This window comes from Leptonotus elevatus, chromosome 16 (genome assembly GCF_054856555.1).
Source record: "Leptonotus elevatus isolate MCC_2025b chromosome 16, RoL_Lele_1.0, whole genome shotgun sequence".
Classification (NCBI taxonomy): Eukaryota; Metazoa; Chordata; class Actinopteri; order Syngnathiformes; family Syngnathidae; genus Leptonotus; species Leptonotus elevatus.
The window spans coordinates 19,469,252-19,496,556 of NC_141254.1; the positions used below are offsets into that span (position 1 = coordinate 19,469,252).

A 27,305-nucleotide genomic window follows, 5' to 3' on the forward strand; every position below is an offset into this window, starting at 1 on the left:
CTGACGGTAGCAACCCTTCAAAATAAAACACGATTTTGCTTTTCTTCGGTTACATTGGCGTTTTTATGTTTATAATTCATACATTTAAAATATAAAGTTACATTTATACTGGTGTTTTTAGAACAGTCAAACTCCCTCTAAATTGTTTAAAAAAAAATAGTTTTGAAGGCATAGGTACATCATTTCCGGTCGCGACAACGCCCACTTCTGAAGTTGGCAGGTGAAAGTCTTGAATGTTTTAAAATGTTTTTACGCGGAGACATGGGCGTCAAACTCACGCAAGGGGCGATTGAGGTGAGAATGAATAATCGTGAACATTTGTACAACATAGTGTAAAGCTTGTCAATCGGTAAAACGACCATTAGCCGCAAAATGCTAACACGCGTTCAACTACATTTACGCAACGTCGGGAATCTTGGTTTCATACTTGTTAATAATTTGACGTATGTCAGTATGTATTTTTTATGGATCCAATGTGCTCTTAACCACAAAACCGGTTTCCCCCATGGTTGTTTTGGTTGTGACGTCATTCGTTTGCTTATTTGACACGTGAGGGAAAATGCTTTTCAAAAGTTCTATTTTGAAAAAGAAAGCCGTGTTCAAATGAGTACCTTGTGAACGCTACACAACCATTTTATTGTTGATGTGGCCCCTCGAGTTGTTAAAAAGGCATTTGGCTGTGTGACGTCACTCTTTTGAACTCTGAATTGTCTTTTTTTGTATCAGGCCCTATTCAACGAGTCTGCAGTCACAAATCCGGTGCTGCAGGTTTTGGCGAGTCAATCCAAACGAAACCCCATTTTGATACATTAAAGAGGGTTTATTTTTGCAACATTGTCTTTAACATATGCAAACACGGCAGTTATCAAATGGGCCTCCTCGAACTATTCGGAAGTCTTGTTTGTCTTTTTCACTGATGCAACGGTTCCCCGTCGTCATCCATCCCAGCACATCCGCGAGTACCCGGCAGGCAACCAAGGCCACGCCAGGTACCGCTTGAACCTGAGCGATGGCGTGCGCAGTTTTCTCCTGTGAGTGTTCGCCAGCACTTGCGTGTCGTCATCATCGTTGCTTATGCTTGTGAGGCGAGTGCGTTTTGTTTTGTGTCGGCTTCCTGCTGGCCTCGCACTTGAACCTCCTGACGGAAGCCGAGATGCTGGAGCCAAAACTGCGTGTGCGTGCTCAAGAAGACGGTCTCCTCCTCCTGTGGCCAGCAGGTGCGCGTGCGCGTGCGTGTGTGTATGCATGCTCACGTGTTGTTGTTTGTGTGGCAGGCGTGTTCTGGCGGTGTTGGACACGGAAGTGTTGCAAACTCCCGCCAAGACGGGAGGAAAGATCGGCAATCCCACACAGTTATTAACCGGTGAGGGAAAAAAACATTTGAAAAAATTGCACTTAGTTGTTTTTACAGCAATCTAATTATTCATTTTGATGTTTTTTTTTCTCTTTTGTCTCCCATCGCTGAGAGCAAAAGCAAAAGACAATGACATTATATTAAACAGGTTTTTTTTGTGTCTGGGGATTTGCTTCCTCCCGACACTATACAAGCTTTTATACCAGCTATCGTATTGATTGGTACTCGCAATGGACGTTTTATAATCAGGAACTAGAAATTAGAATAATAAAACATTGCCATTCAATTCATACACGTTGAAGGGAAAATGCTATATTGTGATACAAGTCATTGTTTTCTGGGCCAAATTGTATTTATCAAAACTGTATTTGTGGTATCGGTGGCTACTCGAGTTGAGTGCTCCTGTTGGTATCGGTCTGAGAAAAAAGTGATATCGAACATCCTTACGTTGAAACTTTTTTTTCCCAGGTTTGAACTAAGTTTGTTCTGAGCGGAAAAATACAACCACTAATGAATGGAGTCAACTTAAATCCTTTTTTCTTTTTTACTTGTTGCATAAATCATCTCCTCGCGATGCAAATGGTTCATTTTTTTGGTGTTTCCTGAAAAATGGGAACTAATAACTTGGCCGATGATTTGAAGAAGGCGCCATGACGCTTGTTTGCTTTGACCCGCAGATCAAAGTCCAGGCCAGCAGGAGGCGGTGCCGAGCACGTCCAGGTCTGATGAACTTGCCGGACCTTCCGGATGTGGCGCAAGCGGTGAGAGGTCAAATGTCGTCACATCTGATGATTTGTATGCGTGCGATGTCCAATGTTGGCCTCCGATGCATCAATTGAGCTTCATCTCAATGTTTGGAGCCATTTTAGGATTGACGTGTCAAATAGAAATGGACTGATGTTTCTGAGTCTGAACGGCAGGTGGCGCCATTTATCCAATTAAGAAAAAGACCTCGAAAACATGATGGCACTCCACACCCAACATTGTTATTGTTGTTTAATTATCTTTACATGTCAAAATGGCACATTGGGGGAATTATAAAGGCATTGAAATCATCAATTATTTAAATAAAGAGCACCTGAACTTTTAGGGTCTTAAGTAGGTGGAGCGGCGCACAATGTAAATGAATATTCATGCCACTCTTTTTCATTACATTGGGCTGAAAGTGTGGAGCAGAATTTTGACAGCAACAACAAATATTCAACTCAACTCAATTTTATTTGGAGAGCTTTTTCAAAGCATTTCCACTTTATTGCTATGTTTTCAATCGTATTCATATTATTCAACCTGGTAGTAAATGATCATGGAATAATAATGGTCGAGCAAATCGGGTATTGTTATGTCAAAGAACAGAAAAAAAAAATGTAATGTCTTATTTCTTTCTTTTGTGGGGTGTCACATATAAGCGGTCATACGAATCACAGGAAATGACGGTTTGTATACAAGTATAAAACTGTAATATACATATTTATATTTAAAAAAAAAAAAGTCACATCTTCTGCATTATTTGCATCAGTTTCAGTTGAATGATCATTTTTTTGATGGACTTTTAAATTTGTATCAAAAATAATAATAAAGAAATAAAATCATCAGTCATTTGACTCCAAATTGCCACGTTTGCAGTTGCGCAACTCATGTCGGCGGATGGCCGACTGCTCAAAATGGCCGCTGGCCTGCGCCAAGCCTTGAGGCGTCCGCTGAATCGCGCGTGACTGCTCGCCGTCCAGCCCGGAGGCAGGTGAGCTCACAGCGGGCGGCAAATGCAACAAGAAACAAACTTTGGGTGCGATGACATCATCGGGACGTCCTGCCAACTCGGGAGAAGGAAAACTTTGATCAAGTGGACGGCAAACTCAAAAGTCTTTAGTGGGGAAAAGGGTCCGAGCCTTGCTGTGAATATCCGCTAGTAAGCGACCCACAGACCTTTTTTATTTTCTAACTATTGTAATTGCCTGTAGATGGCATAAGATGGTGGAAAACGCCAACTTTGGTGCCAGCGTTGACAATTTAAAAATAAAATGCTTTAACTTAACAGTAGGCATGTTTGATTGTTTCCAGACTTGTGGCGACAACTTAACAGTGTATCAGAACATGCGCAACCACACTGCCCCCAAGTGGCCAAATAGTGGACAACATCAACAGCGCTCCCAATAAAGGCAGGCACAAACAAGGGCAAGACACTATAAACTCATTGAAGTGCAATGGGTTTTGGGACATTTAAAATCGGTTCTGAATCGTACTAGATGAGAATTGCGATTCTTAGGAGAATCGATTATTTATTTTTATTTTTTTGGCACACGCACACCCTAAATAAAAATCTCTATAACGCTTAGGAAGTTGTGAACTTTAATTCCAAATGCAGCGACTTCATTAGGAATGATCCACTTTTTAGTCAGCTAATTAGTTGACTCTGTGAAAATTGTGAGTAGGGAAAGAGTGAATGAATGAATGAATGAATGAACGGCTTCCCTTGTTTCTTTACCAAGGTTGTGAAACGTCTCCGATGAAAAAGTCCCGCATGAAGCCGCCTGGGACAGCGTCCCCCATGGAAGCACCCGAGATGGCGTCCCCCATGCAGGCCCCCGCCATGCAGCCCCCGCCGATGAAGGGGTCCGGGACGGCGCCCCCCCCCCCGTCTTGCAGCCCCTCCAAGAGTCCAACCAAATTGACTCCAATATAGCAACTCAACCCAAACCTGAGCAAGTCAGTTGCTGTCTCTCGACTACTTTCTTGCCTTCCTCCGCCATCGCTTTACAATCCATCCCCAAATATTTGCAAATTGAGCTATTCGGGGTTTTCTTTCCACCTCGGAGTTGTTTTTGCGCCTTCTGATGACACCGCATTGCCAAAGTGTTATCGTGTCTTATTTCAAAGTAGCGAGTGCTCTGGATGGCTGCCGATAGCAGCCACTGATACTTTAGGATATACGAGTCAGAATTTTCCTTCTCCTTGAAACCTTGTGTCATTCCTTTTCATCCTTCAGGCGTCCGTTTGACTCCTCCTCGAATTCCCGTGGTCAGACGGCGACGCGTAACTTAGCAGATGCACGACGTTCCTCGATGCTTCTTTTGGAAAAGAAACTTTGTCTGCCTCCTTTTCCCCTCCTCCTCCTTCTCCTCCTTCTTCTTCTTCTTTAGCCAACTTTTAAAAGACATCCGAGTCCTTCATGGCGTCCCCCTGGGAATTGCCGCGTTGCACAGCCGTGGCTCGCCTCGGCGCCCGATGGGAGCGCTCGGGATGCTCATTAGTCAAAAGCGGCTCAGCCTTTGGCGCGCTGAAAATGTCTTTTTTTAACTGTTTGTGCGAGCGGCCATGTTGCAACGCGCTCGCATCCGCGTGGGCCGCATTTAGTCTTTCCTAATTTGGCTCATGAAATTATCCGAGCGCTTTGACCCAAAACAGGATGAAAAGGTCTTCGGACGATGGACGCCTGCAAGAACTCTGGTCCAATTGCCGCCACTTTTTCAAACATGCATTCCAGACACACGGCATGACGCTAACGAGTGTTTGGGTCGGCCATTGCGTGTGGGCGGAGCATGGCGGCAAGGTTTGATGATAAAACGGGAAACTCCAGAAAGTCGAGGTCGCCTCTTGAACCGCCAGCAGCCATCTTGCGTTGCCGTTCGCTAAGCCTGCCCGCGCATATTGTATCGGAAACGATATGATTTTCAATTTTTTTATATCCGAGGCGACTCAATTCCTCTCCATCGTGTTGTCAGAACCATCGACAGTGTTTTCAACGAAAACACAAGTTTTCAGCAGCGGTGGCAACGTAAGATGGCCGCCTTCCGGCTTCAGCTGCGACGAGGCTATTTTTAGTCTATTCAAATCCAAGTCTGTGCCCGGAAAGACGGAGCAAGTCACCTTTGGGTTTGAAGCCGTCATTTCAATGTCAACAACTACGAGAGGAAAACGCCACAAGTTCTTGAGTGAAGGTCGGGAAACGAATGAATGAATGAAAGCAGTTTCAGTTTGGTCGACAAACGCAAACTCTCAAGAAGGCTGCCATATTGGTTTGAAGCGTATTATTATTTTTGGGAGGCCAACAAATTAAAAGTTAACTGCTTGAGCAAATGTGTGAAAAATGTTTTGTCCCCGTCACATGTTTGAAATTTGGTACTGGCGGGCTTTTCTGGCACGCACAAATCCCAGGAAGCCGGCCAAGTAGGTTGTGGGCGGCCATTTTAGTCATTTGCAGCAGTCTTCAAGGGCCTTGTGGGGGTCCGCTTGAATCTTCATCATCATCATCATCATCATCATCATCATCATCATCATCATCATCCTTCTTCTGATGACGAAGTAGACGTGTTGTGCTGCGCATCGAGCAATGCCGGCTCGTGTCCAAAATGCCGGCTCGATAACATCAATGCCGGAAGCACGTCGAAGCGGACGGGGACGTTTTGCATGCGCCGTATGGAGCGAGACATGCGGACGCGTGGGAAAGCTGATGTCAATATTGATGTCAATCTATTGGCTGGAGTCGGGCTCATTTGCATACCGTTCCGAAAAAGCTTTTCACGCACGCGAGCGCTTTCGTTTGCTTTCCAGTTGGAGCAACTCCAGGGGGGGGGGGGGGGGGGTCTTCAGCTTCCAGATTGTGGACCAGAGTGTGAGTCATGCCGAAGAGACGCGTGTCACGTCTCGCGTGTCATGTGACACGTGTTGCGTGTCACATGCATTCACTGTCATGTTTTGTGCAGGGAGAAATCAGAATCGCGGCCTTCAACGACGAAGTGGACAAAGTCAGCGTGATTTTCTTCTTTCCCTTTTTTTCAATGATGTGCATGAGTGTAGATGGGGGGGGGGGCGATTCCATATTCAGGTCTCCGTCCAATTGTTTGGACTTTTTTAAGCCAATCGACTGCAAATGCGCAAAACGGACATGTGACTTCCGCCCGTTTCCGTCCGTTGACCTTGTTTGCGACGGGACTCCGCCGCTGTAGGTGGCGCTGTACACCATATGTTGAGATGTGATCCACCGGTCATTTAAAAGAAGAAGATCAGGAAGCAGCAGTGGCGTGACGTTTGCTTTTGTCATTCTTGATCAACCTTATTGTTTTCCTTCTAAAATGGCACGAATATTCGCGTCTTTAATGAATTCCCAGAAGATTTCTGCTGGCTCGTCCCCCAAACACGCCTTCTTTGTCGTGTGACAAACGCACGCGTGACGTCATGTCCGGTCTCAACGTGCCGCGCGTATCCGGTCTTGTCAGGGCCGAAATTCGAATTTTCCCTTTTTTCGATACGCTTCAAAATCCCCCCCCACGAAGCCTAAAACCGTTTGGGTCCTTTTTCGAATTTCTGGCGTTTCCATTCAGTTTTATTTTCGCATTTCTTGAAAATTCAAATAAAAAATGGGTGGCTTGAAACCCGACTACGGATTAATTTGAGTTTGTTTGCCAGATGAGAAGAAAAGCAGCGCCGATAAACCGTTTTTTGTCGGCTCGTATCGCGATGAAACGGGTCGAAACTGGCTCACTCGTATCTCAAGGCGAGTCGTTGTAAAAAGTTTCATTTTGCTGGTCAAGAAAAAAGAAGGCCCCGCCCACAACCGTGTGGACGTTCCAACGGCTCGCTGAAGGCGGCCAACAAGAACTTCAGCTCGCTGAAGAACGACTACGAGATCGCGCTGAACGGCGGCTCGCGCGTCGTGCCTTGCGGCGACGGCGAGGGCGACGGCGAGGGCGTGCCCCGCGCGCACTGCCGCTTCGTGCCCATCTCGCAGCTGGAGGGCAAAGACCCCGACGCCGTCGTCGGTAAGGAACGACGCGCGAGCCGCCGTTCAGCGCGATCTCGTAGTCGTTCTTCAGCGAGCTGAAGTTCTTGTTGGCCCTTCAGTTTCGGTGACGGCGCGAAATCCGTAGACGTGATCGGCGTGTGCGAGGAGGCGGAAGAGGCGGGCCTGGTCACCGCCAAGGCCGGCGAGCGGCTCGCCAAGAGGGCGCTGGCGTTGACCGACTCCAGCGGGAAGATGGTGGCGCTCGCCCTGTGGGGAGACCAGGTCAGGAATGACCCTTGCAAATGGCCGCCTCCAATCGCAATGATGCTTTGGTGATGTTTGTTTTGCAGGTCAGCAAAATGGCGAGCAAAGCCGCCGCGAGTTGTAAAGCGAACGTCCGCCGCGTTGTGGTTTGCAGGCTCGCGAGTTCAACGCTTGCCGCCACGCGGCGGTGGCCATCAAAGGCGCTCGCTGTCGGCGCTCTTCAGCGCCACGCTGATGGTCAACCCCGACATCTCCGAGGCCTTCGCGTTGAGAGCCTGGTCAGTTCCCGTCGCAAGTGTTGGCGAGGAATAGCTCCTTTTTTTTCCCACACTGTTTCTATTTATAAAATGGACATTCACGCTCATATTCACAAAATATGCAAATTGCACAACGGAACGCTGCCCGGGTTTGAACTCTGAGCCTCAGAAGTGTTAACCACTCGGCTCCAATGCCGCACCTGCGAAACCCGGAAACCCGAAAACCCGAAAACCCGAATCAGGTCTCGCGCCTTCCAGACGTCGTTCGGCTGCTGCCGACGTGACTTGCAGGCGCGCGCGGGTCGCTTTCTCCTCCGCCGTCCCCGCGGGACTCGCGGAGACGCCGGAGAGCGGCCATATTTGCACGCTCGGAAGCGCGCGCGCGTGCGTGCGAGAGCAGATGGGACGCGAGAGCTTATTAGTTGGCGAGGATGTGGAACGTGACTCATCTCGTCATTAAGGTCACGTGAGCGAGTAGCAACGCTTTTCAGCCGCGACGTTCGCGTGCTCGTGTTGCGCAAACCGAACCTTCCTCCGTGTTGCTTTGAACACGACGCCATTTCTGTTACCCCGCCCCCAATTTCCCAGGTTTTGTTACGCCCGCAACACATTTCTGCCTAACGCCGCAACGATGCGTGTCGGCAAGCCGGCCTGGCTTTGGTTTTGTTGCCAAGGCAACCAGAAGGAAAACAAGTCAGACCACAAAATCATGGAGTGGCGTTCATCACGGCAACGTTTTCATCAAAGGCAGCGCGGCCCCTTGAACCCACAAGGAGTTGTCGTCAGCACGGTTGGCTGTGCAAACATTGCAGTTCTGCTTACCTTTGGGCTTTGACGGGATCGTGCGTCAAATGCCGCCTCCGAGTGATTCTTTTGCTCTGGAAATTTGCTCCACTAATTCTCAACCTTTAGACAGTTCGGGGTCGGGGGGTCACGATGAGCCACTACGGTGTGACGGGTACGAAACACGTTTACCCCGGGGGCTCGCCCTAGCATTGGAAGCTACACAAAAGAAGAAAAGCGAGACGTGTGCTGCGTTTGTCAGGTGTAACCAAGTTGGCCACGCCCTCAGCAGTCCGTCCTTGAAAAGAGGTTCGGTCCAAAAGCGGTGAATTCAAGACCAACTGGAAGACGCTGAGGGACGTCAAGACGGAGCAGCTGGGACGCGGCCAAAAGGTGAAAGACTCGCACCCGCGTGCGCATGGCGAGGCTTAATGAGTTTGGAAGACGTGAAAAATTCATCATATCAGGAAAGAAAAATCTCAAATTCACGTTTGAATGTGCAGAATTTTGATGAATGATCCGCAAACGATCGATGTTGACGGTCGGCATCAAGAACGCGTTCAAAGAAATCCAATCATTGATTGCAACTCATTTCTCTGCATTTTCACCAATTTTCAAGACTCGCAGAATCTTCTTTTGTGGTTATTTTTACATCGAATCTACAAATGCAAGAACGCTTTTCTTTAGCCAGGAAGAAAGTTTGATGAAACTTTTCCCAATTAATCGGCAGTAAAACATCGTTTTTGAAGAAACGTTGCCTTTTTGGCGTCATTGAAAGAGAAAAATCTCCTTTTTTGTGTGTTTGGTCTTTCACGTCTGCTGACACACTTTGATGGTTTCCAAAGTCGCCATCTGAGCTGCAGAGCTGCAGAGTGTCGAACCCTCGCCCCGCCCGGCGACCCTGCAGCCACCAGCAGCGTGCACGAGCGCCCCGGGAAACGCGCTGCTCGTGAGAAATGTGACGAGGCAGGCGGAAACGCGCCGTCGGATGCTTGACGGACGCCTCGTTAACAACAGGGGGGGGGGGCTGAGGGGGGAGGGGCCTAATTAGGACAGCGATGCCCTGGTTTAAAGCATCATGTGTTAACATTTGAAATACGAGCGTTTTGATGATAAATCACGCTAATAATGCCAATCAAATGATTCTTATCTTTGTTGTGAAAATGCGGCCTCGTTTTTGTCTCATCGCCGAGCATATTGTTGTCGTTTGCAAACAGGCGGATTTCTTCCGCTGCGCGGCGACGGCGGCGTTCGCTCGAGAGGAGAACTGCCTGTATCGCGCTAAGCCCCGCCCCCGCCGCCGCGTCCTGCTACAAGAAGGTTCGCCGGCAGGACGACGGACGCGACCGCTGCGACAAACGTGCTCGGGACGACCTCGACTTCAAGTACAGGTTCACGCTCTCTGTGAGGTCACGTTCACCGCAGCCATTTTGTTATGTGCAAATCGACCTTCATTTTCCAGTCCGTTTTTTTCTCTCTCTCTTTTGTGTGAAAACTGATCATGTCCAGGTGAACTTGGCCGACTTTGGGGACAACGTGTGGGCAACGTGCTTCCAGGAGACGGCCGAGGCCTTGCTTGGTATCAGCGCGGACCGTCTGGGACAGCTGAGGGAAACGGTAGAACGCGCACGCACACACACGCACACATGGAAACGATGCATCGACGTGAAGCCGCCCGCGGCGCCCAAAATCGGCGCCGTAAAACGTTAATCGACGCAAGAAAATCCTTAGTCCTTCAACTGTTAGCGTTAGCAATGTTAGCATGCTGCAGCCACTTTCTTTGCAGGCTTGAAATGATTTGTGTGTCAGGATGAGGACGCGTTCAATGACGTTTTCCAAAGAGTCCATTTCAGCACGCACGTCTTCCGGAACCGAGTCAAGCTGGTGACGTACGATGTGAGCGCGCACACGCAAAGACATCTACACCAGAACCTTGGAACTTATTCGCGTTTGTTCGTTTTTTTGTATGTGATCCAGACGAAATGTATTTGATGAACAAATGAAAAAAAAATCAATCAAATTTGCAGTTTTTTCCCCATGCAATTATGGTATATATATATATATATATATATAGGGGACCAAAAAGTTTTTTTTTTTTAACAATAAAGTTGACCACTAAACCCCTCGGCCCATCAATTCCAATTCACTGCCCACAAGTAGCGAAAAAATCGGCCTAATTAATAATGAATGCTCACAATGTTTTATATTTTTTAAATTAAAAATAAAATAAAAATCACATCTTTTGGGCCACAATGATCACATAAAAAAATGGCAGAAGTCTGACATTTTTTCTTATCGATTAAAGTACCTTTAACGGCACTCATTTTTTTTTGAACGCTCGATTAAGGACATTTTAGAATTTTGGTTAATGGCTTAATTAAAAAGGCTTTTTATCAACATTTTTGAATTTTTGGGACATTTAATGTTATTTTTGGATCCACTGCTCATCCTCCTCTTTTTCTAATCGGTTAATTACTTACATCTTTTAAAATGGGAAGAAATGACCCCAATAGTTTGACGTGAGCAAAGTTTTATTAAAAGCTTGACTTGAATGCACAAAATGATGTTGATTGCGCAACCTGTGCTGCCTTTACAAAAAAACGATTTTTGAAAATCTCGTCAAATCAGAAAAGTCAAATGAGCGTATTTGAAAAGCTGCTTGTTGTTCAGGGCGAGTCCCGCGTGACGGTGACGGTGACGGAGGTCCCGCCCGTGGACCGGCGGCAGCACGGCCGGAGGCTGCTGGCCAGCATCGGCGCGCTGGCCCGCGGGAACTGAACCCGCCGCCGAGCCTCGGCCGTCCTCGCGCCCTCGACGACAAGCCGACCCGCGCCAGCGTCGGCGTTTTACGTTTATTGATTGATTTGATCGATTTAAATGTCGCTTGAGTTGCATGTGGGACTTTATTTGGCAAGCTGCTGATGCGGACGCTCTTCGTGTGCGTGCGTGCGCGCGTGCGTGCGTGCGTGCGCGCGTGCGTGCGTGCGTGACTCATAGAGTGTATTTGTCGTGTTTGACACTTTTTTTCTTTCCGCCTGCGCCAAAGGACGCTTTTGTTCAAACCAAGCGGAGAGAAAGAGAAAAAAAAAGGTCCTTAAAAGAGATTGTGGTCCTCGTTTGTTGGTTTTGCAACGAGTGACTAATTGCGGCCTGCGAACGCATCCCGTGCGCTGGCGACCAGTCGGGTTCGACACGCCGGTTACGCCTTCTTTCCACCAGCAACTGGATCGCCGTCATTTTCATCGTTGGAGTTTCCGGGACTCGTTTTCCGAGTTGAAGGTTGGAAATGTCCAATTTGGACGTGTACTGCAAAGCACTCGTTCTCATTGCTGCTTAATGCGCGCCGCTAATTGAGAGTCGGAGAGAACGAAAGCCGACTTGGGAACGTCCATTCCGGACTTCCCTCAGTTCACTTTTTGTAGTTGTCAGGGGGAAGTTTTCATTTGGAATGAAATGTCTTTTGTTTTAGTTTGAAACTGCAAACGTTTCCAGTGCTCCACTTTTCCTTGAGGTTAAATCTCCTCAATGCACTTTGACCTCAGTGCACTTTGACCTCGCACTTTGAGTGCAGTTGAATTCCCGGAAATTGCACTTGACTTGTGAAATGTCCAATGTCCTTAAATGCACTTTTTCCGAGCAGAAGTTTTGAAATGTCCAACTTGGAAGTTGAAATTTGGACGCTTTCCCAGCTGGAGGTGCGATTATTTCCCACTCGGTTGGACGTCAGCTTTCCTGGAACGCGCTTTCTCAAATGGGAGGCCAGAAATCGTTACTTTTTGGGGCGCTTGCAAATGCCAATTTTCCCAGTGTCCTTGAACGCAGCACAAAACGAGCACCCGCGCGTGAGCCTGTGTTGTTCACATCAAGACGTTGGGGGACAGGAAGCAATTCCTTTCCAGTTCTTTGTTCAAACGCCACCAGCCAAAAGTTACTTCCTGCGCGTGGGTCGAGTCCGGCAACGTTGCGTAACAGTTGCGTAACAGCAACCTGCTAGTTTTGGACCTCGTTGTCAGAGCAGCTGAGCTCTTGCAAGAGTTGCGCAATTCCAAACGGTGGCCGTTCATGAAGCCGCAATTGTTCCAAAATGTCGAAGTGCGGAGGTTTGATTGACAGGCGGGACGAAGGCGGGAACACTTTGAACGGGAATGTGACGCGCGTGCGCGGGACAGGAGGAGGTTGCCGTGGCGACCGCGGGCAAGGCCCGCCCCCAAACGCGGCGCGAAGGTGGGCACGTTGTGATGGGAGGAGTCAAAGGCGGCGCCGTAAACACGCCCCCGCGTTAGCCGCGCCCGCTAAGTTGATAGCATGACTTGCTTTCCACAATTGTCATCTTTCTGCGCAATCCATTTGAAATTTGAACTTTGAACTGGTTTGGAAATGTGGAGAGAAAACATCGGAAAATGACATCTTGTCAAATTGAATATTAATTTGGTTCTAAATATATTAAAATGATAGAAATTCTCCCAAAATAAAGACATTATTTTTTAGAATAGTCAACATGGTTTTCTTGTAAAGTTACAAAATGTAAACGGTTTACTTTTAAAATACAAATTAATTGTAACAAATTTAGAAAGTGGTCACAATTCAAATCATCTAAATAAACAATTGTAGTTTAGAAGAAAAACATGTAAAAGTAAACTGCAAATGATGAATAAAAAAAAATTTGAAATCACAAATAATTTCATTTTGGGAAAAAAACAAACTTGATATTAAAAATGTTTTCTCTTCAAATGTGTAAGTATTATAAAATGTAATTTTGTTCTTGTACACGCCAGCATTTTATTGGCCTTTGAAAACGGTTCGCTTCCGCAGTCTCGCTTTCGATGGCTTGTTGTCCGTCTGCAGTTTGCGGCGGAATGCGCAGCTCGTCAGATTGCCCGAAACGCTTGGCGCCGCTCGGTTTTGTCAGCACGGATCAATACAAAATGGAGGAACTAAGTGGGCGGGCCACGTGCAAACTGATGCCATGTGGACATCCGTGGCCTGATTTGGGTTTAGGAGAACTTCAAGGTTGAAGCCGGTGATGTCATCGCTTTGACTGGAAACGCGTTGAAGACGCCAATCGTGTTCATGCCGTAATGTTTACGGAGCCGACAAGTCCAAACGTCGGCTTTTGTTTTGTTGCTTCCCGCCACCCACGCTGCCGCCGTCCTGCTTTTCCTTTCGCACCCGCCTACCTTTGATGGACTCTGAACTCCCTTTAATTGAAAGCCTTCACGAGAACATGGCCGCCGCCGCCGCCGCCGCCGCCTCCTCGTGAGGACTGCTCCAGTTTCTACATCTCACGCTCACGCAAAAAGTAAGAAGACGTCGCGTTGTTCAAAATACGTCTCCTTTCTCTCTCCGTTTGTTTCGATGATCCTCCACTTGCTCCTCCATTTTGTCTTCATCTCCTCCCACTGCACTTGCCAGGCCTCATCAGCCTCCACCAAGAAAACGACTGCAATGTGCTAGCATGGCTAATGCTAGCACTCTCTTTGACCCCCCCCCCCCCCCCATCAACACTGACAAAACCTGACAACTTGTGTTGCGTATTTGCTGTGACAGTGAAAGTAGGCCACCAAAGAGGCCAAAATACTTGCTTCTCTTCCCCCCCCCTTTTTTTCCTTCTATTATTTCATCTTGCTGGCTTCCTCTCAGTGTGCCTCAGGTCTCATTTATTAGCAAGTCTCTTAAACACACACACAGCAGGACACGTCGTTTGAGGACACCTGCTTTATTTTTATTTAGAAACAAAAGTGTGTGATGGAGGAGGAAGGGATGAGAGGAGGTGAGGAAGGGGGGAAGATGGAGGAGGAGAAGCTCGGACGTGATGGCGGAAGACATGGACAAAGAAGAAGGAGGTCAAGGAGGAGGAGGTGACGTGAAAACGGAGGGGGGGGGGCAAGGGGGGCGGGAAGTGGCGCTGTGATGAATGCAAGTCAACACGGTCAGTAGATTTTGAAAACTCCTGACAGGACCGAAGATGCAAGTGACATCATCATCATCATCATCATCATCATCATCATCATCATCATCATCATCATCATCATCACATGCCTTCTCGATGACATCATCGGGTGACATCACACAAACAACGACGTTCTTTCAAACCTTTAAAATGTTTGTGCTTGCGTTTGCATGATTGAGAGTCCGAGACCTGCATCCGAGACCAAGGACCCGACCGCCTGCGTATCCATAACCCGGACTTTGAACCACGATCCCAAGACCTTCGTCATGGAGAAGCCGTCCACTGGTCTTGTAGCATTTCCTTTTGTCTGTTCCAAGCTTAAGGACCGAGACGTCCTCGTGAGGCGCTCAGCGTTTCTGGTTTCATGGCTTTAAGGGTTTTCATTGGTTCTTGGGTGTGCGTGCACCGTTTGGGGGTCACTCAAGTCTGGTGTCGTCCAAATTGCAACGGGACCCTTCTTGTTTGCTGATCTTTCATTTCATCCGAAAGGTTTCTTCACTTGTATATTTTAGATGTGGACTTTTTGTCTCTGGTCAGTTTAGCGACTCCTGAGGTTGTGGTTGTGGTTTTTGCCGGCATCAGCTGGTGAAGGGCCATGTCTGCCCGACGGCAAAATCAGCCCGTGAGTCGCCACTTTGCCGTTGGACTGAGACCATCTTTAGGGCAAAGATGGCTTTCCTACTTTTCATAACGGTTTCTTACGAACCTGGTCCAAACCAGCGGTCGTCCTTGTCCACAATTGGGACTTTGTCTCGACGCAAATGATGAAACCTTTTGGATTTTGTTTGAACGTCTTCCACAAACATTGAGAATCTACGCCAGGAAGGGCGAAATCCGGTCCTGGGGGGGCCGGAGTCCTGCAGGTTTTGGATATTTCCCTTCTTCAACACCGCTGATTCCCGATCAGCTCGTCAGCAAGCTCTGCATAAGCCCGATAACGATCCTGTGAATTGGAATCCGCTGCCGTTCAAGTAGCGAAACCTCCAAAACCTGCAGGACTGCGGCCCCCCGGGACCGCAGTTTGCCACCCCTGATCGACACACACATCAAAGTCGCATCTCATTTTCCCTGACTGAGACATTTTTAAAATGATCTGCTTGAGTATTGCACAAATTCTGGAATGTACACGAGAATTGGTCTTGTCCACCGAAAGGTCAGACTTTGGACTTGTGGGTCCCCGTTGGAAAGATGCGGTCAAAAGGGACCTGGTCCTGGGCCGGGTCAGTGTCGCGTCAGCAGTGACGCCAGCAGCGCTAAAGAGAAAAAGCCCCCAGCAAAGCGCGTTGCTGCATTTGTGGCTCTCTGGACGCCACTGGGGGGGCCGACCCAAGTTGTTGGCACGCACTTGTTCTTTCTGCTGGCGGGGGTCAACCCTTCGCGTTTACCCCCAAAGTGGTTCTCCTTCCCCTTGCGACGCAGCCGCACCTCATTGGGGCCGCCTTTGGCTTTGCGCCCTCGCCGTGTGCAGTTCCCGTGCGCCCCGTTGGGCGGCGGCGGCGGCGGCGAGGGCGGCGCGTTGTGCTGGTCGCCGTGCGGCAGGTACGGTCGCTGGTGCCGGTTGTGGCGGCTCCGGTGATGATTCAGGTGGGTCAACGATTCGACCCCCGCCCCGCCCACGTCCCCGCCCTCCTCCTTCGGACACGCGGGCAAGTCCTCTTTCCTCAGCATCTTCAGGTCTTGCCCCGCCATCTGCGGAGGCGCGACGCACACCAACGAAGACGTGGACCCCCGGAAGTTCCGCAGCCAGTCCCACAGGGGCAGCGCCCCGCAGTCGCAATCCCACGGGTTGTCGTTGAGGCGAAGGTACTCGAGGGCCGGCAGGAGAGCCAGGCTGCCCGCCGCCATCTCCGTCACGGAGTTGTTGAACAAGTAGAGCGTGCTGAGGCGCCGCAGGTCGTGGAAGGCCTGCCGGTCCACCCACTGGATGCGGTTCTGGTGGAGGAGCAGGCGGTCCAAGGCGCCCAGGCCCCGGAAGGTGTTCTGGTGGAGGCTCCGCAGGCGGTTGCCGTGCAGGAACAGGTGGCTCAGGTTCAGCAGGTCGATGAAAAGGTCGTCCTCCAGGAACTCCAAGCGGTTGTCCTGAGGGAGACCGCAACGTTAGGAACGCAACGTTAGGAACGCAACGTTAGGAACGCAACGTTAGGAACGCAACGTTAGGAACGCAACGTTAGGAACGCAACGTTAGGAACGCAACGTGAGGAACGCAACGTTAGGAACGCAACGTTAGGAACGCAACGTGAGGAACGCAACGTTAGGAACGCAACGTTAGGAACGTAACGTTAGGAACGCAACGTTAGGACCGCAACGTTAGGAACGTAACGTTAGGAACGCAACGTTAGGAACGTAACGTTAGGAACGCAACGTTAGGAACGCAAGGTTAGGAACGCAACGTTAGGAACGCAACTCGACGTCTGTCAGCTGCTAAGCTTTTCAAGTTTAAGGTTTTAATGACATTACTGCTTTGAGATCAAGATGGCTTCTCCGACCAACCGGGCCGGATTTGGATGACGACCCGCTTCCCTCGCAATGTCCTTTTTACTGTGCTTCAACTTCTTGATTGGACTTTTGCACGATTCATGTTCCGTTGGCGGTCCCTTCTCAAGGTTTCTCATTTTTCGCCCGACGTTTTTTTAATTGTATTACGTTTTGGCGTACCCTCTTGCGGTTCGATGTCGTTGACATTTTGTCAACTGCGGGCACGCGAAGCCTCTTGAGAGACGCTCGTGCGATTAACGGCTTGAGAAATAAACAAGATGTCCGTCACTCACCTGCAGGTAGAGATATTGGAGGTTATGGAGCCGGGCAAAGACGGCGGGCGGCAGGCTCGTCAGACCGCAGCGGTACAGGTGCAGAGCGCGCAGTCGGCCCAGGCCGCGGAAGGTGTCGGCGGCCACCGCCTGCAGGTGCCGGTTGTCGCCGAGGTCCAACTCCTCCAGCTGCCGAAAGCCGTGGAAGGCGGACGGCTGGATGTAGGAGATGTTGTTGGCGTAGAGCCACAACGTGGCGGCGCCGGGCGGGAAGTGGCCGCGCAGGACGCGCTGGATCTTGTTGTTCTGCAGGAAGATGCGCCGGCCGTGCGGCGGGATGCCGTCGGGCACGGCCCGCAAGTCGTGCGCCTGGCACGACACGGTGCTGGGCGCCGTGTAGCAGATGCAGTGGCGCGGGCACTGCAGCGACGCGTCCAGGCCGCACAGAACCAGCAGCAGCTCGGCACCGCCGCAACCTGAACGGGACGCAAACACGTCAGTCGGCTCGGACACGTCTTGCGATCCTTCGTAGGATTTCAGCGGGCGCTTTCGGAAGCGGTCATCGTTTCGTAAGGAGCGGTCGCCCAGAAAAAAGGAGCGGCGCTGAAAGCCGCCGGCAGGACTCCATCAATAAAAGATGGCCGACACACTTAAGTTCTGCTCTCCGCCGTCTTTCTGCCGGCTGCTTGTACTTTGTGTCCCGCTTAAATAACGCAGACCTTGCCGTGGAAGTGGCGCTGTTTCCAGGGGGACAGTGAACGCGGCGTTTGTTTGTTTTCAGTGCGACAACAAATTGAGGTTGCCAAATTCAATCCAATTTGAATCGCTGCCACGATTTCACAAACCTGATTGTTGGATCTCGTCAATCGTCTTCTCAAGCGATGGTCAGCCGACCACTAGGGGGCGGACACACATTTCAGGCTTGATTAAGATGGCGTGCCCTGCAGCCTCAAGCCACTGCAGAGGTGGCAAATCCAGGTCCGAAAAGTACAAACCCGAACACAGGTTGGATTTAGCCGAAGGTGATAAATGGACGGATGGATGGCGGGTAGCCAAGCGCCCGGGAGCTCGCTAGGGAGCTCGCTCGCTAGGCTAAACGCTAGGCGTTGACTTTGTGATGAGGACACCTCGAGGACGGAACCCGCGCACCAGGCGGGTGGAGTCCCGCCGTTACCAGCGACGACCGAACGCCTCGTCCCCTGTTGCTCACTCGCTAACAAGCCGCAGGAGGCTTTTGTCCAGCGTGACTGGAGACGGCGCGTGTTCGTGTTTGGGTCCTAAACAACAACACTCGGCTCAACAAGCCACATGCTGCTTCACCAAGTCCCAAAATGTCCCTATTAAAATAAACATGAAATGAAATGACTTTTCACTTTCAGTCAAAATGGCGGCTAAGCGCCATGCCCTCACTCGAACCCGTGACGTGATGAAGTCGCTCCTTTTTCCCCAAGGCCGGCGTGGACCTTGAACGCATCGCATCTTCGTATGCATGTGCGTGTGTACCAGATTAGGGAGACTCGTGTGCTGCGTTGACTGACACACGCACACACTTGAAAGGGGTGGGAGGGGCCTTCAAGTCCTCATTTAGCCCGTCAAGCACAGTGACTTGGGGAGGGGCTAAAAATAGACGCTGACGCATCACAGGAAGCGCGAGAAAATAGAAGAATTTGAGCTCATTCATTGAAAAATGCGCTGTTGCATATTTGCAGTTCGCCATTTGCTTGTTGGCGTATTTTGGGGAGGGACTTAACCTCCGCTGGCAGCTGAAAAACTCAAAAACTATTGGCTGTTTTTGTGCCTGAGCCAAAACTAAAAAATTATTACTTTGCCGCCATCTTGTGGCATCTACAGGCAATTGCAAATCTCATCGGTGAGTGTTGTGCACAGAATTTTATTTACGACCGACGGAATAAATGACCAAGTAAGTAACTAACGAGCCGAGTTAGCCGGCTAATTAAGTCAACCAATGAACTGACTAAACGACCGGCTAACTAACAAGTCAGCCAATCAACTGACCAATCAACTATCCAACTAAACAACCAGGTAACTAATCAACAAGTCAACCAATGAACTAACTAAGCAACTCCCACGATGTAAGATGAGCGAACGCATTTTGAAGGCGGCGTCGGCCCGGAAACGGGACGTGACCTTGGTCGTCTTGAGCCGTCGACGCATCGCGCGGAGTTCACGGCGGCTTGTGACTCGCCTTCGCTTTGGCTTCGGCTCAGCGTGCTCTCGAGTGCATCATCATCATCATCATCATCATCATCATCGTCATCATCGTCATCATCGGCTTCAATTAGCGTGTGAGGAAAAGACGCTTAGCTGGCACTTCCCGCCCACTCCGTACTCACTGCGCGGCTATTTTTAGCTGCTGTGTGTGTTTGTGTGTGACCTTCGCGCGATGCAAATGAACACACCTTTGAGCCACGCGCACACAAAATTCCTGATGTCAACAATCTGCCGTATCACTTCAGCAAGCAACAAGAACATCGGAATAAAACAATGATTTAAATAACCTGGAATTTAGCTTTTAAAACCACTTGATCAGCAAAGTAACGAAGTCACTATTAATGTAATGAAAAAGAGCCAAATTAAAGTACCAACTTGCTTTTAAAAGTAAATAGAAAAGTAAGCAACTCACCAAGAAAACAATCGAGTTCGTTGTAATCAGTAAAATTACTTTTAAGTTGACGACGTGCTAAGTTGCTTTTAAAGGCAAGTAACCATTTCAGTATCTAAGTTACTTTAGCTAAAAGTAACCAGTTAAGTCATTGAGTAACATTTAAAAGCAAGTAACATAAAGTAATCACAGTACTTTTAACAGCTAGCAACTCGTAAAGTAACTGAGGTTTTTTTTGGTAACCGTGGCAACAATGACTGCCCCCAACGGAGCAACCAAATAAAGGACCGACCAACTCCAAACTACTGATCGACTAATTGACGGACCAAACAACTAGCTAACTAACTGATTAACCAATAAACTCACCACAACAACCAATGACAAACGGTACCGTAGCATGTGGGTTGCCCCCCCCCCCCCCCCTATGTGGGTTGCCCCGCCCCCACTCCCGGGTAGACTCGCGTTGCCAGGCCAGCTGTTAATTAGCGACTCGAACGAGCCCCTCGACGCTCTCGCTTCGCGGTGGTCGCGTCTCGTCCCACTTTCACACGAAAGCAACATTTTTTGGGGGGGAGTGGGGGAGCCTTTGAGCCAATCACAAGTCAGGAGCAGAAAATGTGTGGCCTCACATGTTGACAACGCACACACACAAAACATTTGAAAAATCAATTCAGACCATTTTGTGCTCTCAGCAGCTTGATTGACAGTTTTGTCAACAGGCCACCGTAGGTACACTCAACACGCACACACACACACGCGCGCACACACACACACTTCAAAGCCTGTATTGATTTTGCCCGCTGGCTTTTATTTTGAAAGTTGTACGTTCGTATTTTTTCTGCTCGTTTGAATATGCAAAAGAGTGGAGTCTCCTTTTAAACAAAGTGAATGAGGCGTGCGTGCGCGCGCGCGCGTTGCCATGGCGACTGGGTTGGCAGCCTGTGTGCAATTTGATCCAAATGTGATGTGCACGTTTAGGCTGTCGCATGCGCGTACGTTTTGTGTGTTGTTTTCAAGTTTCAAGAACTTTTAGTTCTTGTGATTCTTTCAGCCATGCAGACCTCGGACCTCTCCGGACCTCTCCGGACCTCCGAAAGGTCAAATGGTACAAATGGCCTCCCATGCGGGGAAGCGAACCCCCGCCAACCTGCCTCGGAGGCAAGTGACGGTCCCCCTCCGCCACCTGCTCCCCAATCAACGGACGCTCAAAGTGACGGAGCCACGACCCGACCTTCCCACCGGCAGATTCGTCATCTTGCCTCACTGACGACTCTTTCTTGTCGCCTTTTCTTGTCGCCTATCATAGTTATTTCTTTTTCTTTTGCTGCTTTCATCAATTGTTGGCGTTTCTTTCACGTCACCTTTAAGTTCATACCTTTTGCGCGTGTGCTCTTCGAAGTTGTACTTTCTATTTCGCGCGAAACCTCATTTGCTGTTATTTTTTGTTTTTTTTGTTGATGTTTATTTTCCTTTCGTGTCGTCGTCGGTCGCGTTCATTTGCAAGCCGTTTTTTTCGCTTGCTTTGTTTCCGCGCATCATTTTGGAATCGATCTCATTTGGTGGTCCGCGTGTTTTGGGACCCACGACTCTCACCGTGTACCCCCGGCGACACAACCACCAGCGGGGCCTTGCTTTTGAGCCTGATCAATTTAAGCTCCAATCAAGTCATCGATCACGTGACGAAGTGACTTTTTCCAGGCTGCTCGCTGCGACGTGACTTCTTCTTCTTCCCCCATTTTCAGATTTTGGTTTCGCGCGGCAGATCGTCAATATTTCATGACGCGCGCGCGCACAAGTGGAACACGCACGAAGAAAACATACGCGCGCGCGCACACACGAATCGGCAGCGAGACTCACGGCGTGTAAACATTCTAGAAGGTTGTTGGCGGGAGCAGCAAGCTCCTCCTCCTTCCCGCTCGGGTGAAAGTGGAAGTGACGCGATGGCGCGCGTGACTTTCGCTCCGAAAGCTTCGACTTTATGTGATGAAGTCGATCGACATCTTGTGGTTCGTCTTCCTCGATCTTCAGATTCTTCTTCTTCTTCTTCTGCGATCTCTCAGCTCACAAGCAGACGCTCGCCTGCACTCCTCCCCTCATCTCTCTCTCTCTCTTTCTCTCTCTCTACCTTGTTGTCGAACTGGTGCGCTCTGTCACGTGACACGTGACTAATATTTTTGGCACGTGACTAATATTTTTGACACGTTCCTTCGCCACCCATTCTTTCCTTTTTTATTTTTTTATTGTTGTCCATTTTATCAGGCGTAATTAGCCCCCCACCCCCCACCATCCTCTTCTTCACCTCTTATTTTGAGGCCCGAGCCGCCTGAAGAAATTCTTCTTAGGGTCCGAGCAGGGCTCGCACCTTTTGTTTCTGTAGGAATTCTTTTTTTTTTCTCTGTAAACAATCGCATTTTTGAGACACTGAACGAGAACAAAACTCCCCAAATTTTACACACACACGCGCGCGCTTGTATGTTTTATCCCCTCGCAACAACAAAAATGACATTCACGCATCAATAGATTTGAAAATAAACAGCAAAAATGTGGGCACATTTTTTACAAATCATTTATTCCCCATCCTGATTTTTTAGAGATAAAACGATGAGATTCAAACAAACTTTTTTTAATCGGCAGAAATCATCACAATGAAAACTGTTTTGTTTGCCAATTTTGTCCATTTATTTTAAGGACGGATGTTCGATACCACTTATTTCACACCGAGACCAGTACGACTGACGACTGAAGAGTTGGATAGTCGTACTTAATGAGCACTAAGTACGAGTATTACTAATAGTCACTGATACACGTATTAATAGTTGCGATACAGAAAATTTTAACAAAAAAAAAATCCTTCATTTGCATAAAATAACAGCAATTTTCAATTTCTCCCAATTTTCAATTTCTGGTTCCTGATGGTAAAACGGCCACCAATACCGGTATCGGGTGCCGTCGTGAGTTCTGATCTCTTGAAATAATGCCAAGTATCAACGCGATACCGATGAGACGCAGCGCAATGAGCAACCCTTCACGTCGCGTCACGTCGGCATCCCTGCAGTGTCCACCACCTGCCACCGGGTGTCGCTAACAAGTCGGTAGTCCAGCTCGCGGTAGTGGTTGGGGCGAAGCCGGCGTTGCCGTCGCACCTCCTCGTAGAGGCTACGCACGACCGGAGGCGGCGGGGAGAAGCCGGCGTCGGCGGCCAGCGTGGCCAGGTACTCCCACTGGTCCGTGTCCATCACCAGCAGGTGGCGCCACGCCGTGCCGCCGTCTGTCTTCTTCTGCAGCACGCGCCGCGCCTCCGCCGCCATCTCAGCTCGGGACGGCAGCGCCAGTGAGCCGGACAGCGCGGCCAGAGCGAACTGGACCTGGCAGGGAGACGGCGTCACACGCGGCGTCACACGGCGCGGCACACGGCGCGGCACACGGCGCGGCACACGGCGCGGCACACGGCGCGGCACACGGCGCGGCACACGGCGCGGCACACGGCGCGGCACACGGCGCGGCACACGGCGCGGCACACGCCGCGGCACACGCCGCGGCACACGCCGCGGCACACGCCGCGGCACACGCCGCGGCACACGCCGCGGCACACGCGTTATGATGTCAATAATTGTGGATGTAGAAAACTTGAACCATGTTTTCTTTTACTGCAATGCAGGAAATTCCTTCTGGACTAATTTAAAGACTTGGTTAGCAATAAAAAAAAAAAGGATTCCCCCCCGACAGAAGCGTCGATTTGGTTTGGTGTCGTTCAGGAAGATGAGAAATTTGAATTTGTTTTGAGGCACATTTTGTATTCACAAATGCAGATAACAAAACCGTGTTTACTCCGCTGGAAAAATGACTTTCTACTATTTTGTAAATCTTTGAAATTGGTTATGAATAGTAAAGAACCTCATTTAGTTTCTTTATTGGAAAGATTGGATTTGTTATAGTTTTCTTACAAATATAATAGTTTATATTTTTGTCCTTTTATTTTCTATGTTCAATTATAATTGTTATGCTTTTGCTCAATCGATGTCAAGTCATTTGAGAATACGTGTGCCTTGTTTCTTTGTGTAAAAAAAAAATATATATATATCAATAAAATAGCATCTCCACACCGATTGGCTTTCGCTGACGCGATGGCGCCAAAAGATGAATCGAGCCAACGAAATGGGCAAAGTAGCGAAATGCTCGCCGCAAAGGTCCCAAAGGCCTCGTTGACCATTCGGCCGTTGACCCCGCCCCCTGCTCACCTGGCAATGGAAGTAGGGGAAGGGGCAGATGAGCTTGCAGAGCCCGACGAAGACCAGCGAGGGGAAGGCGGGCGGCATCATGAAGCGGTACAACGGCGCCACCATCTGCTCGTCCAGCTCCAAGCCCAGCCGGCCGCCGTCCAGGAACGGGAAGCTCAACTTGTAACCCGTGCAGAACAGCAGGACGTCGGCAGCGCGCGTCGAACCGTCCTGCAAGCGGAACACGCTGCGTTTTAGGGAGAGCCCACCGAGACGCGGACGCTTCTCAAAAATGGCCGCTGCGTCGCGAAGGCACCAGAAGCGCGTGATTGAAACGCAAGCACTGCCGGCGAATCGTGCTGATGAGCTTTGTTTGTGTTGCGTAATTGAACCCGTCGCATTTGGAACCCGGGAGGGTTGATCTCATGTCAACTATTTTAAATATGCAATTAACATTTTGGGATTCAATAAAATTGTTGAGTCAATTACAAACCGTCTCCAAGATGCGAGCGCAATGCATTACGAGGCTGTTCAGAAGTCGAGACACGTTACATTTATTTTTTAAATGATCATTTAGTCAATTAAAAAACATAAAAAAAAAAATTTGTTGCAAATAAAAAAAACTTTTTTTTAATTGATACAAAATACCATAAATAACATTTTATAATATACATCAATTACATTTGAAAAATGTGTTTAAAAAAAGTTATAAGATTAGTTATTAGTCATTTCACGAACATTTATGACATTTTTGGACATCAGTCAGCGTTTGTTCATATTTACAATTACAATTTATTCATTTCTCATTTTTCTATTTCAGTAAATAAGCTGATGGAGTTGCAATAAATAATAAAGGGCATCATTTTCAAATAAGCATGAATTCTTTTATTTTTCAAATAAATCATTTGACGCCTTTTTCTGTTATTTTGTTAGTTTTTTTACTTCATCTCTAAATAACGGGCTATCTGATGCTTCATTGAACTTTGAACTTTGAACTTCGAACCCCGTGCTCGATGATGATGATGCTGCTTTGTTTAAAAAAGGCTTTTCTCACCTCGAAGCAAATTCTGCCGTCTTCCTGGACCGCCACCAGCGGACTCGACTGGCGGATCTGATCCGGAAGACGAGCCACCAAAGGGGGACCGCGGTGACTCAGCGTCACCTGCAGGGGGAGACAAAGGCCAATAGAAATGCTTGCACAACCAAGCTTTTATGTCAAATCGATGTTCTTCATTGAAAGGAACTGATATGACGTCAAAGTGAACCCGCCAAAATAAAACCTTTTGGGGGCAAATGGTTGGGTTTTTACCTCGGCGCCCACTTTGGCCAACTCCAAGGAAATGTCTATGCCGGACGCTTTGGCTCCCAGGACCACCACCGAGCGAGACGAGAAAGGTTCTGCGCTCCTGTACGCGTGACTGTGGAGAACTTGTCCTGCGTGAAGCCGGTCAGTCAAGACTTTTCAAGTTAGCGGCGCCGACTATCGCGCGCTTACCTTTGAAGTTCTCCATGCCGGGCACGTTGGGGACGTTGGGGTCCGAGTAATGCCTGCCACACAAACGGCACCGTGAGCCACACTCGCAGGCGGCCGACAGCTAGCGTCTCTTGTTAGCATCTCCGATTTGCCTTCTTCATCAGCGTCTCTCGTTAGCTCTTAGCATCCGAGCTAGCATTTGGTCTCACCCTGAACACACGAAGACGGCGTGGAACGCGTCGGTGGTCCGGCATCCCGAGGTGTCGCGCGCCGTCACCTCCCAGGTGCTTTGGGTCCGCTTCTCGTCATCCTCCGTTGTCACGACGACGGGCCTCACCTCCTCCACTGCGCTGCGGAACTGACACCAGACGTAAAAGTACGACAACGAGACCAGCATCGGATCCAGACAAGAACCGGATCAAAAATCTCAACGAGAGGCAGATTTGGCAACCATCAAGCGTCTTAAGTCTTGCTGGTGATCGTACCCTGATGCAGGGGCGGATGTTGTAGTGGCGGCAGTAGTCCTCCAGGTAGCGCTGCACGTCCTGATGCGACAGGAAGCTGCCGAGTCGCTGGTCGAACGGGAAGTCCGGGAACATCATCACCTCTTTGGGAAGGTTGGTCCTGCGCCCCGAAGAACAGGATCGCAGTCATGGCATCGACGTACCTTTTCATCCTCATCCTCGCATCCTACTCGCACCTTGTTCATGAATCCAACTGTCCCCACGCGGTCCCAACATACTTGGACTGTCCTGGCTTAGAACTGCAATCAGCTGTCGTCCAATTTCTCACCTGAGGTTTTTGTACATGGCGCATCTGACGTCCGGTCCAACCCGCTCCTGGTAGCACCAAGTCCCGCCCACGTTGGCTCCGAGCTCAAAGACGACCGGAGGGGCGAACCGGTCCGGTCTGGACAGCACGTGTCGGGCCACGCAGAGCCCCGCCGCCCCCGCGCCGACCACCGCCACGCGTAGCAATGTTGTCGCCATGGCAACCACCGCGGGATCACCTGTAATCATTCAACAACAATTTGACTGCTAAAGAACTCATAGCAAAGGTTAGAGAACGCAATGTTTGACCCCCCGCGAAAAAAACAAGACTGTAAGCCAATTTGCAAGTGAACACTTGATTGTCTGAATTACAATTTGTATTTGATCTAAAACTAAAACTACAAATGGACCTACAGCCCCAGATCAAGTACCAAAACCTGAACAAGGCCAGGTCTAGAATCTGTATTTGACATAGTACCAGAACCAGGAGGGGAACTCATATTATAGCTTACAAGTCAAGACACACCCAAAAAAATACAAATAAAATAGTCCGAGTGGCGAATGGCGTCTGTGAAAAACTCGTAAGTTAAGCGCACTCGTCGTAAATCGAGGTGCCACTGGACCGCAATCATCGCTTTCTCGAAAGTTGCGTAACTCAAAAAGCAAACACACAAACAAACAAAACCCGATCATGTAAACATTGCCCCATGACTATTGCACCTAAAATCAAATGTAAAAAAAGACTTAATTGCAGCTGTACAAACGAGCAGAAAGCAGCGACACGAGCACAAATAGAAGATCCAAAATCCAATTTGACATTCAAGTAATTCCTTTTTTTTTTATCGATGATGAGTGAAATCGCGTACCTGTGTCCTCCCACAACAAAAGTCAAGGAAAACGTTAACGTTGGACTTTTGTCTTCTACATTTTAGCCAGGAAGTCCAACGGGTAAAAACACTTTACCAGACTTCCGGTCTTGTGGTTTCAAAATAAAAGTACAGTACCCCGTTTCGTTCAGTTTCGTTTTTATTTTTCATACAGTACTGTACTTGTTTTTGAAAATGAAGAACGCATCATTGAAACACGCGTTGCGAAAGAAACAGAAAGCAAAAGTGTCGTAAACAATCGTACTTCTTAACATGATCAC

At 49.0% G+C, this 27,305-nt stretch overlaps 2 protein-coding genes and 1 pseudogene across 4 annotated transcripts; 1 reads left to right on the forward strand and 2 right to left on the reverse strand.

Moving 5' to 3' along the window:
• Positions 1-261: 261 nt before the first annotated feature.
• Positions 262-12,498, forward strand: LOC147161268 (replication protein A 70 kDa DNA-binding subunit-like; annotated as a pseudogene). The gene is made up of 15 exons (XR_015090372.1): positions 262-294; positions 949-1,021; positions 1,086-1,217; positions 1,275-1,363; positions 2,032-2,115; positions 3,841-4,294; positions 5,074-5,126; positions 6,883-7,110; positions 7,219-7,355; positions 7,492-7,615; positions 8,640-8,770; positions 9,595-9,781; positions 9,887-9,994; positions 10,187-10,273; positions 11,048-12,498. The product of XR_015090372.1 is annotated as a replication protein A 70 kDa DNA-binding subunit-like (transcript).
• Positions 12,499-14,077: 1,579 nt separating this feature from the next.
• rtn4rl1a (reticulon 4 receptor-like 1a) lies at positions 14,078-21,816 on the reverse strand. The gene is made up of 3 exons (XM_086097881.1): positions 21,555-21,816; positions 17,096-17,550; positions 14,078-16,406 (listed from the first exon to the last, which is right to left on the reverse strand). Exons 1-3 carry the CDS (start codon positions 21,565-21,567, stop codon positions 15,549-15,551), a joined length of 1,326 nt encoding a protein of 441 aa, XP_085954007.1. The 5' UTR covers positions 21,568-21,816; the 3' UTR covers positions 14,078-15,548.
• A 536-nt stretch (positions 21,817-22,352) lies between these two features.
• Positions 22,353-27,145, reverse strand: LOC147161270 (uncharacterized). Of its 2 annotated transcripts, none has more exons than XM_086097882.1 (9): positions 27,025-27,145; positions 26,181-26,397; positions 25,874-26,012; positions 25,598-25,746; positions 25,410-25,462; positions 25,224-25,348; positions 24,969-25,076; positions 23,936-24,145; positions 22,353-23,062 (listed from the first exon to the last, which is right to left on the reverse strand). In XM_086097882.1, exons 2-9 carry the CDS (start codon positions 26,375-26,377, stop codon positions 22,733-22,735), a joined length of 1,311 nt encoding a protein of 436 aa, XP_085954008.1. In that variant the 5' UTR covers positions 26,378-26,397; positions 27,025-27,145; the 3' UTR covers positions 22,353-22,732. The 2 variants fall into 2 exon arrangements, with proteins under 2 accessions (XP_085954008.1, XP_085954010.1); XM_086097884.1 differs by having other exon boundaries at positions 26,181-26,406; positions 27,025-27,125.
• Positions 27,146-27,305: the final 160 nt, after the last annotated feature.

What these genes read in the sequence shown, in the direction of transcription:
- rtn4rl1a (XM_086097881.1), bottom strand. An exon ending in TCCAATATCTCTACCTGCAG is followed by an intron (nt 16,407 to 17,095) that starts GTGAGTGACGGA and finishes GGTCTCCCTCAG; the next exon opens with GACAACCGCTTGGAGTTCCT.
- LOC147161270 (XM_086097882.1), bottom strand. Translation starts at nt 26,377, where the DNA reads ATGGCGACAACATTGCTACGCGTGGCGGTGGTCGGCGCGGGGGCGGCG. An exon ending in ACATCCGCCCCTGCATCAGG is followed by an intron (nt 25,747 to 25,873) that starts GTACGATCACCA and finishes GTCTGGTGTCAG; the next exon opens with TTCCGCAGCGCAGTGGAGGA. An exon ending in ACGGCAGAATTTGCTTCGAG is followed by an intron (nt 24,146 to 24,968) that starts GTGAGAAAAGCC and finishes TTCCGCTTGCAG; the next exon opens with GACGGTTCGACGCGCGCTGC.